The sequence below is a fragment of the Dasypus novemcinctus genome, chromosome 23, assembly GCF_030445035.2.
Source record: "Dasypus novemcinctus isolate mDasNov1 chromosome 23, mDasNov1.1.hap2, whole genome shotgun sequence".
NCBI classification, from domain to species: domain Eukaryota; kingdom Metazoa; phylum Chordata; class Mammalia; order Cingulata; family Dasypodidae; genus Dasypus; species Dasypus novemcinctus.
The window spans coordinates 49128938-49145287 of NC_080695.1; the positions used below are offsets into that span (position 1 = coordinate 49128938).

The window sequence follows — 16350 nt, forward strand, 5'->3', positions numbered from 1 at the left end:
ATCATCCTAAACACCTCTCCCCAATGGCTTCTGAGCTCCCCAAGGGCAGGATCCAGTCCCACTCAGCACTGAATCCCAGTGCCCAGCGTTTGCCTTGTGCACACAAGGGCTAGGAGGGGTTCAAATGTATAAAGCATGTCTACCCCCTTGGAAGTCCACAAGAAGGAGTGAGAAGAGGAAAATAGCTGGCTGTGATTTAAGGGCATGAGTATTATAATAAATGGACCTGAAATGTTCTATGGAAACTTGGAGGAGGGAACTATTCATCTGCCTGGGGAATGCCAGGGAAGACTTCTTAGAAAAGGTGACAAATGAGCTTTGTTCTATATGATGTGCCAGAGGGCACACCTTATACCTGATGGATGGAAGACAAGGTGATCCTTCAGCACTGACATTCAGAGACTCTGGAAGTTTGAGATCTTATTAGGCAAGACACATACCAAGGAGGAAGCTCATCTCAGTGCCATTAACTTCTCTTTCATCCAGGGATCCAGCCAAGGGCAGACGTAGTGGATGAGGACAAGTGTGATGACATTTCAAGGAACTGATCAAATCTCAGGAGGTGGAGAGCCAGGAGTACCTGTTCTTCTGTGTCCCAAGCTGATTCCTCCTGTGTCCAGGATCAGACATGGCACTAGGGGTGTTGCAGAGACCCTGGGAACCTCCAGGATGCAGGCATCCCTTGAATCACAACTGCTGAACCTCAGAAGCCACCATTGTCTTATTGTCAGCAATGGTTTTTGGGAGATGCACAGATAAGATCACTTGGAAATCACATGCACCTATGAACATGGGTTCAAACAGTCTGTGGGCGCCCATTCTTGGCCAAGTTCTGTGTTGCTCAGTAATTTGGTTCAAGAAGCAGGGGCCCAGGCAAACTAGTTCTTGGAGCCCTGGGGTAAGAATAGAGCAGATGACAGTGGGACAAGGAGACTGGTGCCTGGCTGCTCTCTTTTTCTCTGACTCCCATGGACACCAGCTTAGCTCCTCTCAGGCCCCACTTTCTGCTCCCTGCCTCACTGTGCCTTTTCTCTCTGTTGACTGACTTTCTCAGCTTACTTCTGGGTCAGCTCCCTCATCCCTTCAGCTTTCAGGCCTTGTTTATTAGACAAGCCCTTCCTTTAGGTGCTTAAAAATGTTACATTTCAATGTAGTTACATTTCAATGTAAGTTATCTTCCCTCCCCTTCTTGGGGACACAGGGCCCTTCTCCTGGGCCCCTTTGGCAAACAACTACCCATCATGCCCAGAAGCCCTTGGTGGCTCCCAGACATGAGCAGGAAAAGCTTGGATGGGCTTTGGCCAGCAGAGGGAGCTCTAGGGCCATGCCATCAGGGTTTTTCCCTGCAGGCCAAGGGGTTGCCCTGGTGGGTCTCCTGGTTCCAATTAGCTCCCTGATGCCTCCACCTGATATTTCTTGCCAAATGTGACTTCCTGATGTGGCCACTAGGTTCTTTCATTCTTCCTGGCCTCACAGTGACCTGAAATGGCTTTGCTTTTTTAAATATGGGGTAGAAGAAGGCATGGTAAAAATGGAAATCATCTACATTAAATTTTGGTTCATTTAGCCACACTTGCCTGGGAGCCACACTCCTTTATTTCTACAGTGGTAGAAGGAAAATGGAGCTTGGGGCTTAGAGGCCCACGTTCCCAAGGCAGCTCCTCTTCTCTCTGCTGAGACTCTGATGTGTCTCTCTCATTCCCTGGGCCTCACATTTCTTCACATGTAAGATTGGAAAGAAAGTGTAGACTTTGGTATTTGCTAGGAATAAGTGGGCTCTCTGGAAACAGCTTTTAAAAAAAGCAATGTGTCAAAGTGAAGGTCTATCCAAATATTTTTCACAGGGTTCATGGGTCAAATGAAAGAAAAGGTTTACAGTAGATTGAAAATTAAGATAGCAACAGTGCAATGTTTTCTTGAGAGGACAGAGGTTTCTTTAAAATGAACTCTTGGCAAGGCTGGCTCCTTTCTCTGTCCATTCCCCATGGTCCTATGTGAGAGTGTGTGTAAACTTTCTTGTATTGGGGTGGTAATCAGCATATTTCATCCTAGCCTATCAGAATAGCCTATCAGAATAGACAAAGACCTGTCAGAATAGACAAAGACCCTAGACACAATGCGTATTGTCAAAACAAAACTTGCCCCAGATTTGTGCAACAGGCAAGGATGAATTCATCATTACCACCCTGATTGGGGAGAGACAGAACAAATCCCGCTGAAGCACAGGCCAGCCTGCTCTGTGAGGCTGGGGGTGGGTGAGCAGAAATCCCAGGAAGACTGGATGGGGGTCACACCTGGGGTGAGGGATTGACTGAGGCTGCTGCCATGAGTCCCCCAGTGTGGAGGGATTTCCTCAGCGGTGATGTGGCCTCCAGGGGTTCTGGAGGCTGGAGGAGAGGAAGAGGCAGGGAAGGAACTGCCTGGTCAGGGGCCTCTCAGCCCCAGGGCAGCCTAAAGGCCTGAGTGAGGGGGAGCAGGGAGGGGAAGATCAGGGGCCAGTGTGAGATTTAGAAATGTTAGGGCCTGAGAGTACCTTCTTTCCTTTGTTTTCTGAATTGTGCATGGATTTTCTCTGTAGTCCCACAGCTACAAGATAAGTTTTGAGGTAGTCAGGACAAGGCTGAGAGTGGGCAGAGGCACACAAGGAGCTAGGCAGGCAGCTTGGTCAAGACAAAGAAAACCAGTCCTGGTCGGGGCCCTGAGGCCCCTGCCATGAAGCAAGAACCCTTTAGGTGACAGATCATAGGGAGGTCCTGGGTCCCAAAAAAGGGGCAGGGAGTCTAGGCTGGTGCTTGGGGGACTCAAGGCCATGGTAGTTTACCAACCAGTACAGTAGTGCCTGACAACTGTCACCACCTGCTGTTTCACAAATTCCCACAAAGACATTTTCTTCCCTGTGGCAGACTCACAGACTCAAACAGCTTGCACAGAAGCTCAGGGTAAGGAGAAGTTACTCTTTGAGCTCCACACAACATAAATGAGGGGAGGAATGGCTTCCTAGGAGGCCAGCCAGGGTGGCGAGGGGGTGGGGACAGATGCAGTCCAGGGCGAAGATCAGAGCCAGGGTCAGAGCCACTCACCTGGCCACTCCCCAATCCTCTAGTCTCTGAAAGCCCCTAAGGCTTTCTTAAGACCAGCAGTGAATGTGCAGGTGTTTGTCTATTTCACAAGCTGTCCAGGCCCACTCAGGGCAAACTATATTATGGACTTCCAGTATGGACTTTACCTCGGTTTTACTGAGATATAATTAACACACCAGGGAAATGGACGTGGCTCAACTGATAGAGTGCCTGCCTACTACATGGGAGGTCCACAGTTCCAACCCAGGGCCTCCTGGCCATGTGGTGAGCGGGACCACATGCAGCGCTGCTGCACAAGGAATGCCATGCCATACAGGGGTGTCCCCCACATAGGGAACCCCACGATCAAGGAGTGGACCCCATATTGAGCTGCCCCACGTGAAGAAAGTGCAGCCCACCCACAAGTGGGGCCACACACAAGGAGAGCAGACATAGCAAGATGACACAACAAAAAGACAGATTCCCATGCCATTGACAACAACAGAAGTGGACAAAGAACACGCAGCAAATAGACACAGAGAACAATCAACTGGGGTGGGGGGGGAGAAGGGGAGAGAAATAAATAAATCCTAAAAAAATAAAATTATCTGTGATTAATTAAAAAAAAAAGAGACAGATTCCCAGTGCCGCGGAGAATGCAAGCAGCCTCAGAACACACACGAATGGACACAGAGAGGAGGGGAGGATGAAAGGGGAGAGTAATAAAATAAATCTTTAAAAGAAAATTAACATAACTTTAGCCTTTTAAAGGGCCATTGTCAAAGTATTTAGTGTATTCAGAAGGTTGTAAAACCATAACGACTACCTAATTGCAGAAAAGTTTCAATAATTCCAAATGAAACCCTGGACCCAATAGTACTAACTCCCTCCCTACGACCCTCAACCCAGCCCCTAGCAACCACTAATCTATCTTCTCTGTGTGGATTTGCCCAGTGTGGAACCTTCATACCAAAGGAATCCTGTAAGTGGCCACTAGTGTCCAGCTTCTTTCACTTACCATTATGTTCTTCAGGCCCCTTCCGTTCCAGCATGTATCTCTACTTCATTATGTCTTATGGCTGAGAATATCCCATTTGATGCATAAACTACATTCTCTGTAAGCCTTCATCATTTATGGCCATTGGAGTTGTTGGTATTTTCTGGCTATGATGATACCAAATGTTCCAGATTTGACCATAAGACCTTTACCTGAAGACATCTGGGGCATGTAAATGACAGTTGCTGTGTGGGCACCGGGAGGGATACATGAGGTGTGGCTCTGGGAAGCTCACAGCTGCCACTCTGTGCTGTAGCTAGCACCTGTCTCAGGAGCTAGAGCCCCCATCCCAGTTGGCCAGTAAGAGAGTCAAAGCCAAACACCTACCGGAAAGCATCAAGCTTTAGAACAAAAAGTGATTTCCCTGTCCTGGGCATTAAGTGCGGGTTGTCTTTGGACTCAGGGAACCATCAGGCTAAGCATGGGCTTGGGAAGACTGATGATTTAGCCACAGGATCTCAGCTCTATACCAAAACAACCCTGTGACTGGAGCAAGTTGCCCCATCTCTGGGCCTGTTTCCTATTCTGTGAAATTGGATGATGCTGCATGATCTCTGAGGTAGTCAGAGCATTTAGCAGGGTGCAGTGGGAGCTGTGTAGGGATTTGTTTGCATCCTGGGGAAAGCCCCCAAAGTAAGCTGACCCTCATTTCCAGCCGCCATGTCCCTGAATCCAGTGGTGTCAGCACCATCCACTCCAGTGTCCAGCACAGGTGGAGCCAAGGCTTCAGCAGCAGGGATGCAGCTGACTCGTGTCCTATACATACAGCTGATGCCTCCAGTTCTAAGGTAAAATCCACCTGGACCATGTCTCAGATTCCAAAGATGGCCAGGAATTTAAAGAGAATGCCCACCTCCTCTCCGTGTTGGCCCTCCACTCACCCTCCCTTCCCTGTGCCTGTTTGCCACCCCCATCCACAAAGGTCTTGATGATTGTTGACTGCTAAAGAACTTCTAGAACTGATAGGAGCTTCTAGAGCAGCCCAGGGCTGCCCTGAGCTCCCAGACCTTCTGCTTATCTTTGTATTCCCCATCACAGAACTCGTCCGTAGTCACATCAGCATCTGGAGGAATGCCTTCTTCATCTCCCTCCATCCAATCCAGGGCCATGCAGACCAACCACATGCATGGTTACTCACGCGTGCTCTATAAATGGCAAGGGGGGCCCTGCGGCATTGTCCGTGTCAGCCTGTATGAGGACAACGTCAAGTACAAGAGTATCCTGGTGAGCTGGGCATGTGGAAATCCCCTGGGGCCCCTCAGTGGTTCAGGCAGTTGACACATAAGGAAGGACATGTTCCCTCCCTGCCTTCATGGAGCAGACTTCCTGGTGGATGGTGAAAGACAGGCAACCACCTGCAGAGGCAGGAAGAGTGTGAGTTCAGAGGCAGTCAGGGCTAAGGATAGTGGACATAGGGGCTGAGGTGGGCACATGGAGTGAGCACGGCCTGGGAAGAGCTTGCTGAGGTGGCCCCAGAGAGGATCAGGGAGGGGACAGGCCACCAGGCCCAAGGAAGACATGTGCTGGGCAGCCCCTGGATCAGCCAGGAGCCCAGGGCCTGAAGGAACATGAACCAAGGGGAAGAGGTGGGTCCAAAGAGGTGTGGGTCACATCAGGCCCTGTGACTGCTAGACAGAGCTTGACTTTCTCACGGGGGGAGACAGAGCCACTGAAGGGTCAGAGGAGAACAGGGATAGCAGGTGACTTTTGGCCTCAAAGTGGAGGTTGAGCTGATGCATGCAGATACCAGCCAGTTAGGGCTGCTGCTGTGACAAGCATGGACTATAGCATCTGCCCCAGGACAGTGGCCATGAAGGTGTGAGCAGGGGTAGATGCTGGATGGGATGTGCATATGGAGCCACGCCTGGCCCCCTGCACAGAGACTGGGCCTAGGAGCCTTGTTCCATAACCACCCTGGGTGCTCCTCTCTTGTGGCCAGAAGCAGGGGTAGTTTCACTAAGCTCTCACTTGTCTGACCCATGTCCTGATCCTGCCTCCAGATTGGCCCTCATTTCAAGGTAACTGCATTCTAGACCTTGCTGACCACAATTGCATCCTGGAGCCCAGGGCAGTCCTGCTGACCTGTAGTGTATCATCCAGCCCCTCCTCCTCTCTGACATTTGGGCTCACACTGGATGTGGGCTATTTCCTGGGTGTTCACTGCTACCTGGAGGGGTCCTGGAGGGTCAGGGGCAGGGCAGGGGAACACCATCTCCCATGATTTGGAGGCAGGAAGTGAGAGCGTGAGGGCCAGATTTCACTCCTCAGTTCCCACAGTCTGTTGCATGGTCACTCTTTGGCCCCTGAGTTCTTGGCCTCATTCCATGATCTCTTGTGGGTCCAAGGGAAGAGCATGTGGCCCCTATAGACCCCACCCTGAATAGAGTTGGCCCATAGGATTTCTGGCAACTGCACTGTGAGGGATCAGGCTCCAGGACTCAGGCCCTGAGAGTCTGTCCCTGATCCACCACAGGTGACCAGCCAAGATAGGGCTCTAGCCGGGATCAGCAAGGCCCTGGAAGAACACAGCCTGCATCAAGACAAGCCAGAAGACTACAAGCTGGTGCAAATCATATCAGACAATCGAAGTAAGTCAGGAGGAGTGTTGGAGAGGGTGGTGTTGGAGGGAGTAGGCATGAGCCCTGTTCACAGCCTAAAGATCCGAGGCCCACTGGTTCCAGTATACCTGACAGCAGGGTGAGAAGGCACCCTGTCCAAAAACAAGGTGCCGATGGCAGCCTACAGGGCCCACAGCACCTTCTCCCTACCTGCTCTATCTCCCTTGTGTACCCTTCCCTGGATGTGACCCAGGCATTGGGAACCTAGATCAAAGCTAACACCATTGAGGTTCGCAAAGAAAGGGCTTTTCACAAGATGATGAAGAAGAGGGGCTCAACTTAAGGGTGTTCTGTGATACTGCACCTCCAAAAGCACCATGACTGATGGACACAAGTGCCAAATATGCACAGACCATCTTGTTATGATAGTGAAAACTAGACAAAGTCTCCTCAATCCCCTTTGGAGGCTTGAGGGAGCCCCCTCAGTATTCTAGGAAGTGGGGAAGTGAAAGAATCCAGAATAGCACTGACCCAGAGCCAGACTTCCTGACTCTGAGCCCTTATATCAGTTAATCACACTCCTGGGCCTGCTCCTTATCCCCATAGGGGAGAGAAAATTCAGCACTGAATGCACACATAGCATGCCTGTGCACAGTGAGGGTAACTTATTCCCAGTGAGCTGATCCTCCTCTCCCAGCCATTAACCCAGGCGAAGTAAAATAACTCCCACCTTTCCTAGAAGGAGGTTCGAAATCCTCTTCCATCTTTCAAATGAGAAATTGCAGCTGGGAGGTGTGAAATAGGGCAGAAGGACCTGTCCTACAGAACAGGAAGACTGAGGACTGGAGCAATTAAGAAAGGAGATGAGTCACCATGTCACTGAAGCCAGAGCAGGAACTCCAGTCTGGTGTTTCTTTCTAGCTTGTTCTAGGCCACAAAGACAGTTGGAAAATAGGGTCAAAGTGTAAATACTTTAGGATCCCGCTCGGAAGGCCTGGCTCAGGTGGTCTTTGCTGGGCCTTAGTGGTCTTGTCCTGGGTAGTGCTGGATTTGGTGTATGTGCACTGGGTTCTAGAAAGTCAATTTCAGCCCCTGGATCCTGAGCAGTGAAGCTGGCAGGGCATGGTGGTGAGAGTACATGATCTCATGGCAGCTCCATTCTGAGGATGGCAGTTAGAGTCAGAGTCACTCTTTAAATAAGTGTCCTTCATTGTTAGCTGCACCTCTGCAGAGTCTTTCCTTCAGGCAGGTGTCACTCCCAGGACTCCTTTATGGTCCTGGAGTTGGAATAGGGAATTGAGGTCCCTGGCTGGGGCCTTCTCTCATGTGGGCAGAAGTGTTGGGGTGTCCTGGGGTCCTCCAGGGCAGTTGACCACCCTTCTATCCCACCCCCCAGTGCTGCAGATCCCACACAGTGCAAAAGTTTACTACACTATGGATCCCTCAGCCCATCACCATCTTCTTCTCCTGAAGCAAAACACACCTGTGGTTGCCAAGGTGAAGGACAGAGCTATCTCAGCCCTTCTGGGGAGTATGCAGAAGGGACCCAAGTTCCAAAAGGGGAAATTCTAAATGGCCCTGATGCCTGCCAGCTCAGGGTCCCCCTTCCCAGGTCTGCCTGGCCAAGTAGTTTTGCTCACCCCAACCTCAGTGGGCCAGGCCAGGCAGGCACTTCCCTGATATGTCCCTGATCTATGTCTGAAATAATCCACTTTCTCGATAAATAAAAAAGAGCTTCTAGCTCTCTTTATTGAACAGACCTATAAGTAAAGAAAATCTGGTAGCAAAATCCTCCTCTCATGTGTAGATTTTGGTCTCTAAATGCTATTTTACATGGAAAGAGAAGAGGGCACCTGGGAGGTTGTGTGAGTCCAGGTCTTGGACAGGAAATGCATGAGAGGTCCCTGACAATTCTTGCATCCTGGAGAGCAAAGAATGGGCCCAACCCACAGCACAGGTTTTCAGAACATGAAAGGAGCCAACTGCAGGGTCTTATGGTGACCCAGGAGCCACCAGGACCATCCCGCTCCTACTATGGCCTGATTCTGTCCTGGCCTCACTGGTCCTTCTCACTGAGCTGCTCCATGGCCGCAAACCAGGCTCCAAATGATTCATGTGGCACAAGGGCCTCATAGCAGCAGCCCGCCTGGAGCTGCTGCAGCTCCTCCACCATCTGGTATTCCTGGAGCCAAGGAAAGGAAGATGTATCATCAAAACCTGGGTGGGCTTGCTGGGTGGGATGGGGTCTGGTTTTAGTCCTGTGGATCCCCCACCTCTTCACTCCCTTCCAGGCTCTGCCTGCCCTCAGGGCTGACTTCACACAGCTCATCCTCCTAGAAGTTGTTCTTCATCCCATGCACAACCCCACCCACTATCCCCCTCAATTTCAGAGGAAGCTATGAGCAGCCCTGGGGGGTCCTGCCCAGGAGGGTCTCTGTTTATCACCCTGACCCCACCCCAGCCCCACCCCTGTAGTGATGGCCACAGCTACTCACCTTCCTTTTTTTTTCGAAATTAATCTTCCTTCCCTGGAAGGCAGAGAATTTGCATTCATCATAAAGGGGCTCCTAGCCATTGTCAAGCCCATTGCCTCTCTGCCCCTGTCATGCTTTACTACTGCAGGTTCAACATGCACTGGGCAGCCCAGACCACAGATGGACTCAGGCAAGCCCCTCGCTTCCTTTAGTGGGGACTGGGAGTGGTGACAGAGAGACCTTCCAGTCCAAGTTTTGATGAACCAATGGAGAGAAGGCCCCTTGGATCAGCCTCCATCTACTCTTCTGTAAGAAGTTCATGGCACCCCAGCTCCCAGGGCATCTGTGAGGCTCCCCGGAGACATGATGTGCTCACTGCTGAGAGCTCAGGGCTCACAGAAGGACCTGTCCACCCAAGCCTCAGGGCCCCTTTCCCAACCTACCCTGGCCCCCGAACAACTCACATCCAGATACTCTGGCATGGCATACTCCAAAAGCAAAAATTGTGTGAGGAAAGTTCTCAGGCATGGGACCACACCTTGGATGTCACCCTGTGGCATTGGATAGGGTGGGGATGAGCACAGGCTCTCAGGTGCCCCCAAGACACCACTTGGGAAACTCCTCAGTCTCAGACTCCAGGGACCACCCAGCCTTCCTCTAGGACACTTTGCTGTAACCCTTAAGTTCCCCTTAAAGCCTCCAAAGACCCCAAATTTCTCTGCAGCCACCTCCCAGGACTGACTTTTCTTCAGTAACCGTGTGTACCCCTCCCCTACTCCAGCCACCCTGAGTCAGCTCCTCAAGGTTCTTGCTCTGACTGGCTGCAAGGAGACCCCCAGGATTCCCACAGCTCATCGTCCTAAGGCCAGGAGAAGGGACATTGAAGGGAGGCTTTCCAGGCTCAGTGGACTGGAGAGACAGGCTTGAGAAGGGCCCCCATCCTGATTTGGAGGCCACCTCACCCCAACTCCTTTGGCCTCAGGCACACTCACCCTCTCTTGCTGCTGGTGCTGCCTCTGGACTATTTGGGGATTTGCCTCCAGGGTGGAGAATTTAGAGATGGACCTCTGCCAGGGTGGAGAATGAGGTCAGTGAGGCCCTCCCCCTCACCCTTTGTCCCGTGGGTCTTGAGCACCTGGGAATAGTGGCCTGCGGGAAATCTGCTGCCACCACGTGCACAATGTCCCCAGCATGACCTTGTGCATGCGAACTGCTCTCTTGAGCCCGTTTTTTCATCCATGGTGTGAGGACACAGCACTGAGTCCTACAATGATCCCCTCCCCCTGCCCATGAGCCAAACATCCTTCTTCATCTTCTTCCAGAATAGGCCAGGCTGGATGTTTTCACAGAAACTTTCAGTGAAAAACTAACCACCCCACCTCCTGAGCCCTGACCCCAGCCTCCTCTTTACCTTGATGATCAGCTCACTGCCATGGGAGAGGTTGTGCTCCTTCCAGTAAATCTCTGACAGAGTCAGAAAGAGGCAGAAGCTGTCCCTGGGGGAGGGCAAGAAGGAAGGAAAAAGTTGGAGTGGGGGGGAGGGAGTAAGGGCTGAACCACCTTCTTTTAGCTGCTCGGGACTCGGACTGCCTGGGTGGGTGGTGTTGAAACTGGGTAAATCTGAGCACTGCAGGACAGTGTGGACTATTAAGCTGAGCTCTCATGTGTGCACAGCAGGGACTCCCATCCCTTTCCATCAGCAGCTCTTTTTGCACATGCTTTTTTCATTTTGACAGAGTGTGTTGCTGAGAAGCAAACCCTTAACATGCTCCCATTTGGCTCCACTCCTTAAGAGACGGAGGAGGGAAGCGGTGTTGAGGCAAAACAGCTCACCTCAGGTGATATGGAGACCTAGAGCTACAATCTGCCTGGCCCTACCCAGGAGCTGCTGCCTCCCAGACTCCCTAAGTGGCGATTTCCCCAGGTCCCTGGCCCAATCTTATGTCCCCTAGAGAGAGGCCTGCCCACCTGGAAACTTCCTCCCATGTCTTCAATAGACAGAGGAGTGGATAGCTCTGGAGACCAGAGATGACGGCATAGAAGGACGATTGGTTATGGAGGATTCGGCACTCCTGGGAGGGAGAAAGATACACCATGAGAGTGGGTGTGAGTGTCCCCCTGCTCCAGCTTCAGCTCCCACAGTTGATATCCACTCCCAGGATGAGATAGACACTGATGGAGGCCCTGAGGCACGTCATGGACACAGAGTGACACCCACAGCCGTCCTGAAGAGGTAGCCTTGTTGGGAAGGGAGGATAGTGCAGGACTGTGCTACAGGCCAGGAGGGCCTGTGGTCCTGAGAGCCAATAAGTATAAAGTGGGGTTTCAGGACACCAGAGAGAGCCCCCTGAACATACCCTGGCCACCTCGATCCAGTGCTCCACCACCCTGGCCCTGGCTGGGTTCTTCATGCTCTGGTTCCCGACGCAGGTGGACATGACGTAGTTTATCACCCGGTTGAAATGGGTGATGGTGGCATGGACGGTGGGCGCCATTTCTTCTTTGCATTTTTTGTTACGCTGGGACCAGATGGAGCCCAGGCAGTGATAGGGCACCACCTTCTTGAAGAGATCCTGGGGAGGAGGGGATGTCAGGAACCATGCCAAGCTCAGATGCCCTAGGCCCTCCTGACCTAGGCTAGGGTCCAGGGGTCTCAGGTGGGGCTTGGCAGGCTGAGGACAGGGTGTGTTCATTGTTCCCTGAGGGGACCTAGCACTCTAGAGTCCTCAGCCCCAAGGCCTGCAGGGGAGAGAGCTCCATTTTCAAGTCCATCTCACAGCCCCCAGCCCCCAAGGTGCCTCAGACTTCCACAGGCCCAGGTAGCACCATCAACCCTCATTATAATGCATCCTCGGATGCCATGTGGTCAGGTGCATGGTCCCTGTGGGGACCCAAGCCTTTGGGTCCCTGCCTAAGGATCCAGCACACACAAGGGCCTATCTAGTGTCAATGTGATGGAGAGCACCAGCACTGTGCGGGACACCATGGGGTTGACTGCACCACAGTGAGCTCCTTCAAGCCTCCATGATGAAGCCTCCTCAGGCTTTCTATTTCTTTGCTCTCATGTCATGTTCCCAGTCAGTGCATGAGGCAGAGATGGTTACTGTCCAATAGCTACTCTCCAGAGGAGTGAAGCATGGGCTTAGGGAGTAGTAAACTTGCCCAGGTTGAAATTCTGGGAGTGGAGCCAGTGTTTGAACCCAGATCCTAAGATTCTGATTCAGGGGGTGGTAAGGTGGGCAGCAGTTCCCAGAAGGAAGAGCCTCCCAGCCCCACCCTATCATGTCCAGCTGCTCACCACATCCATTCGGGTCAGCTGCTGTGCCACCAGCTCCGGAGGGAAAGCCAGGAGGTTAGCATTCTCCTCACTCAGCCTGATTTCCAAAGGCAAAGTACAAGTGCAGGAAGGTTCTGGGGGTGTGGCCTGCCCCAGTGCTGGGTCGAGCCTTGGCACTGGCTCTGGTGGTGGTGCCAGACTTGCCTCCCCCTCAAGAGCCGTTGCTGCTGAAGCCAAGTTAAGAGGCTGTGGTTCCATAAAGGGCACTGACTTGAAATGTGTAGGTGACACTGGAGGTGGTGGTGGGAGTGCCTCCAGTTCAGGAACTGGTGATAGAGATGGTGATGTGACTTCTTCCAGCATGGCTGCAGGTGCAACATCTGAGGATGGAGCTGTCTCTACTATCAGAGTCGGCATTGATGGTACCTCCACAGGTGTCACAGGCCCTAGCACTGTGGGTAGAAGTGGTGGTGGTGCTAGAGCCACCTTCAGCTCCGGAGCTGGTGCTACATCACCTAATGCTTCAGGCTCTATTTGTTGTCCAAGCACTGGGACAAACTCAGGAGCTGGCAGCAGAGGTGGAGATGGAGCTTCTTCAGGCTCTGGAAGTGCCCCTGTGACTGCCACAGGTGGTGGAACTGGCAGTGGATGTTGTCCTGGAGGCATTTGCTGCTCTGGGGCTGACAAATGAGCTGCAGAAGAGGTAAGTTCCAAACCATGAATTTCTTTAAGTGTCTTTAAGCTCCCACTTGAAGCTCCCACTACCTTCTGGGGAAGATCCAGCCCCCAAAACTGTTCCCAGACTTCAGTCTCCAGGTGACTTCTCTGGGGCTCCTCTTTGTTCCTGACCTGGTGGCAACCCCTGGTAGTCCCTGCCAATGGGTCCAGTCCCGGTCCTCACCCCACAAGCTCACATGCTCCCATCCTGAGGCACCCTCACCCTTTGGCTCTGCCTCAATGGGCTCCAGATGGCTCCTCCATGACAGTAGAGCTATGGCTCGGCACTCCAGGGTAGAGCCAGGAAGATACACCTGGGCGTAGCCCACCAACAGCTTGAGGCAGGGCAAGCCTGTAGGTTCTGTGAAATCCTCAGCATACTGGTCCATCCAGGTGCCCAGCAGCGAGGAGACGGTGCTGAGGACAGGAGGGGGCAGCAGAGTCAGACATGGGCCTTTCCTTCCACACTGCCCCAGGGACCCTCCCATTGGAAAACCAGGTCCATAAGGACAGGAGAGGTTTTGACTGCTCTCTCCATAGCCAGGCATGGACACACAGTGGGAGCTTCTTCAGTATGTCAGTGATAAGGGAAGAAGATCTGTCCTCCTCCCCCGGGCCCTCGTGGCCCTCCCCCCAAGCAACTTCTGCCCTGCACAGCTGCCTCATCCTCTGCCATGCATCGTGTGTGTCTCTTCTTCCCACTGACACTGCCCTCCCAAACGTCAGCAGTGCAGCCACCCTGCCATCCATGCAGGCAGACAGGAGTGAGGTCAGGGCAGCTTTGGAGCTGGCTGCTCACCACCTCCTGTTGTGGGTCTTCACAAGGTGGTGTTTGGGCTCCTGGGGTGTGATTGGGCTGTGCTGGGCAAGTGTCCTCTGCAGCCAGTGCCCCAGGACCCCACCCACAGCTTCCCTTGACGCCTTTCCAAGTGGAGGGGAAAGCCCTCTGGACTCTACTCTCAAGGGAGCTCATAAGATGGGCGGGGCTTTGTGCTCTGCCCAGTCCTTCCCTGCCACCTGTCCCCCAAACTCCAACACTGGTCTCTGGAGAGGAGAGCCCCTTCCCCTCCCCCCCAAGTGCACTCACTTCCTCATTTCCAGGCATCCTCCTTGCCTGTCTCTGCCACGGAGGCTCCGTCCATATCTAGGGGAGACGTGGGCATGTCATGGCTGACTCTCTTTGAGAGTACCCCTGCTTAAGGTGACACCTGTTACAGCCTGCAGCCCCAACTCCAATAGAACCCAGAAGGGCAGGGACTTTGGCTGGCTTTGTTCACTGCGTGAAGCTGCCTAAGGAAGTGCCTGTACCTAGTAGACGCTTGATGTATATACTTGATGAAGAAGTGCCCTAAGTGGCACCTTCTCAGGCATAGGGTGGGCCCGGACCCCTCTGACTGGATACACTGGTCCCTCCTCTTACCCACCAAGGTCAGAGGGCCAAAAGGGACCTCAAACTCCCTTAGTAAAGAGGAAACTCGGGGTCAGTAAGGGGGCGAGCCCGGGAGCCTCTTCACTGGGAGGAGGAAAATCCTGTTAAGGAACAACCCTGCCCCGCCAGCCTCCCTGCCCAGGGAGCCAGGCTCAGGGAAGCACTTTCCATGCATCCTCACTCTTAATCCTTACAATCAACCCTGCAGGTAGGTACCCTGACCCCCCTCCTGCCCAAGGAGGAAACTGAGGCCGGTGGGTGAAATGACAGTTCTGAGACACAAGTAAGTTGGGGGCAGAGCAGTCAAGGCAGCAGGGACGGGGCGGGCACTCACCTTCTGAACAACAGGTGCAGGACCTGCTCGGTGGTGGTGAACACGCGGTATGTCCCCAGGAAGGTCTTGACAAGGACAAGGTCCCCCTCCTGGAAGGCGGGCACCAGGTGCTCGGCCAGGTTCTCCCACGGGCCTGCCTTGACCATGCGCACCATGCGGTGCTCCTCCCTCGAGCGGGCCCAGACATTCATCCTCTAGGGTGGGAAGAAGAGTCACATGTGCTGAGGGGCAGAGCTGGGGACCCCCGGGTGGGGCTGGGGCTCTGGGCAGTCCTGCTGTATCCAAGCCCTCAGCGCCTTGAGGCCAGGGTCACGTGCGTGCCTCCAGCAGAGAAAGGTCCTCGGCCTCCTTTTGATTTGGAGGTGAGGAGGTAATTGAAAGGTGAGACTCCAGACCTGGCAAAGGACAAGGGCCTGGGTGTCCCTGGGGGGAGGAACCCCACTGCAGGGCCGAGGAGCTGAACTGACACCTCAGGGTCCGGCAGACCCACCTGGTCAGTAAACGACTTCCTCCACTGCTCATGGGGCCAAAGCTACAATATGATGCCATTTGCCACCCAGAACTAAGACCAGGAAACTAAAGGAAAATGCAAAGAGACAGTTCCATATGGGCTGCATGGATGCTGCCACCCACAGAGACAGCCAATGGTGATGGAACTGCTCCAGGCTTAGGCAGTTCCCGTGTCGCTCGCTGGTGAAAGGGCTGTCTGTGTGTCCTCTACCCACCCCGCCCATTCCAAAGAGCCTCTACTGGGGTGGGGGGAGGGAATATTGCTTAGGACCCATGGTTGGTACACAGGGCACCAATGCTGAAAAGGGAAAAGGAAAGGAATGTTCCAGGTCCAGCAGCACTGAAGGCCAAACCGCTGCTCTAAGCCTCCTCGCTTCTGGAATATTGGCAGCCAAGTCAGGCCTCAGCTCCTGACCTGAGAAGGGCAAGAGGATGGTCATGGGAGATGGCAAGAACCCTCCTAAGGAGAGGAGCTGTGTGGCTTGGGACAGGTGTGGGAGGACAGTCATGAAGACTATTGCCCGGGGACATGGGGCCAAGGAGTGGAAACAGAAATAGAGCAGCTGAATGCACACAGATCTGATGTGGGCCCACCCTGCAGCCCACCCTGCAGGGAAATCCCTGCTAAGGCCTCCTTTCTGAGGTTCTTAAACTTTTGAGGTGACCTCTCCCTGGTCCATGGAATGGCAGTGTGGTGGAAGGTTCCTTGGGAAGTGGGCTATTGGGCACAGGAGGGGAGAAAGCCCTGGGAGAGAAAGTGGGGGATGCCAGATGGGAGATAGGCTCTGGGGATACCCCCACCCTGCTGTTTCATACACCATTGATCCCTACTCCCACCTGGTACCAGCGCTGGCCCTGGCCAGGGCCTCGACGGACCTGCACCTTGTCTATGTAGATGGTGTAGACGAGCCCCTCCTCCAGCTGTTCCCCCACCA

The 16350-nt window shown here is 53.3% G+C and overlaps 2 protein-coding genes across 2 annotated transcripts in view; one reads left to right on the plus strand and one right to left on the minus strand.

Moving 5' to 3' along the window:
* LOC131275544 (ral guanine nucleotide dissociation stimulator-like) overlaps positions 1–8246 on the plus strand; it is a 28776-nt gene extending 20530 nt beyond the window's left edge. The window contains exons 3-6 of the mRNA XM_071211472.1: positions 4772–4904; positions 5155–5340; positions 6590–6704; positions 8071–8246. Coding sequence (XP_071067573.1) covers positions 4772–4904; positions 5155–5340; positions 6590–6704; positions 8071–8246 — 610 coding nt within the window. The remainder of the gene's footprint in view (positions 1–4771; positions 4905–5154; positions 5341–6589; positions 6705–8070) is intronic.
* A 148-nt stretch (positions 8247–8394) lies between these two features.
* LOC131275600 (ral guanine nucleotide dissociation stimulator-like) lies at positions 8395–16350 on the minus strand. The gene is made up of 12 exons (XM_058286334.1): positions 16253–16350; positions 14906–15099; positions 14230–14286; positions 13366–13559; positions 12447–13117; positions 11506–11721; positions 11117–11220; positions 10560–10644; positions 10141–10215; positions 9613–9699; positions 9170–9202; positions 8395–8856 (listed from the first exon to the last, which is right to left on the minus strand). Exons 2-12 carry the CDS (start codon positions 15094–15096, stop codon positions 8731–8733), a joined length of 1839 nt encoding a protein of 612 aa, XP_058142317.1. The 5' UTR covers positions 15097–15099; positions 16253–16350; the 3' UTR covers positions 8395–8730.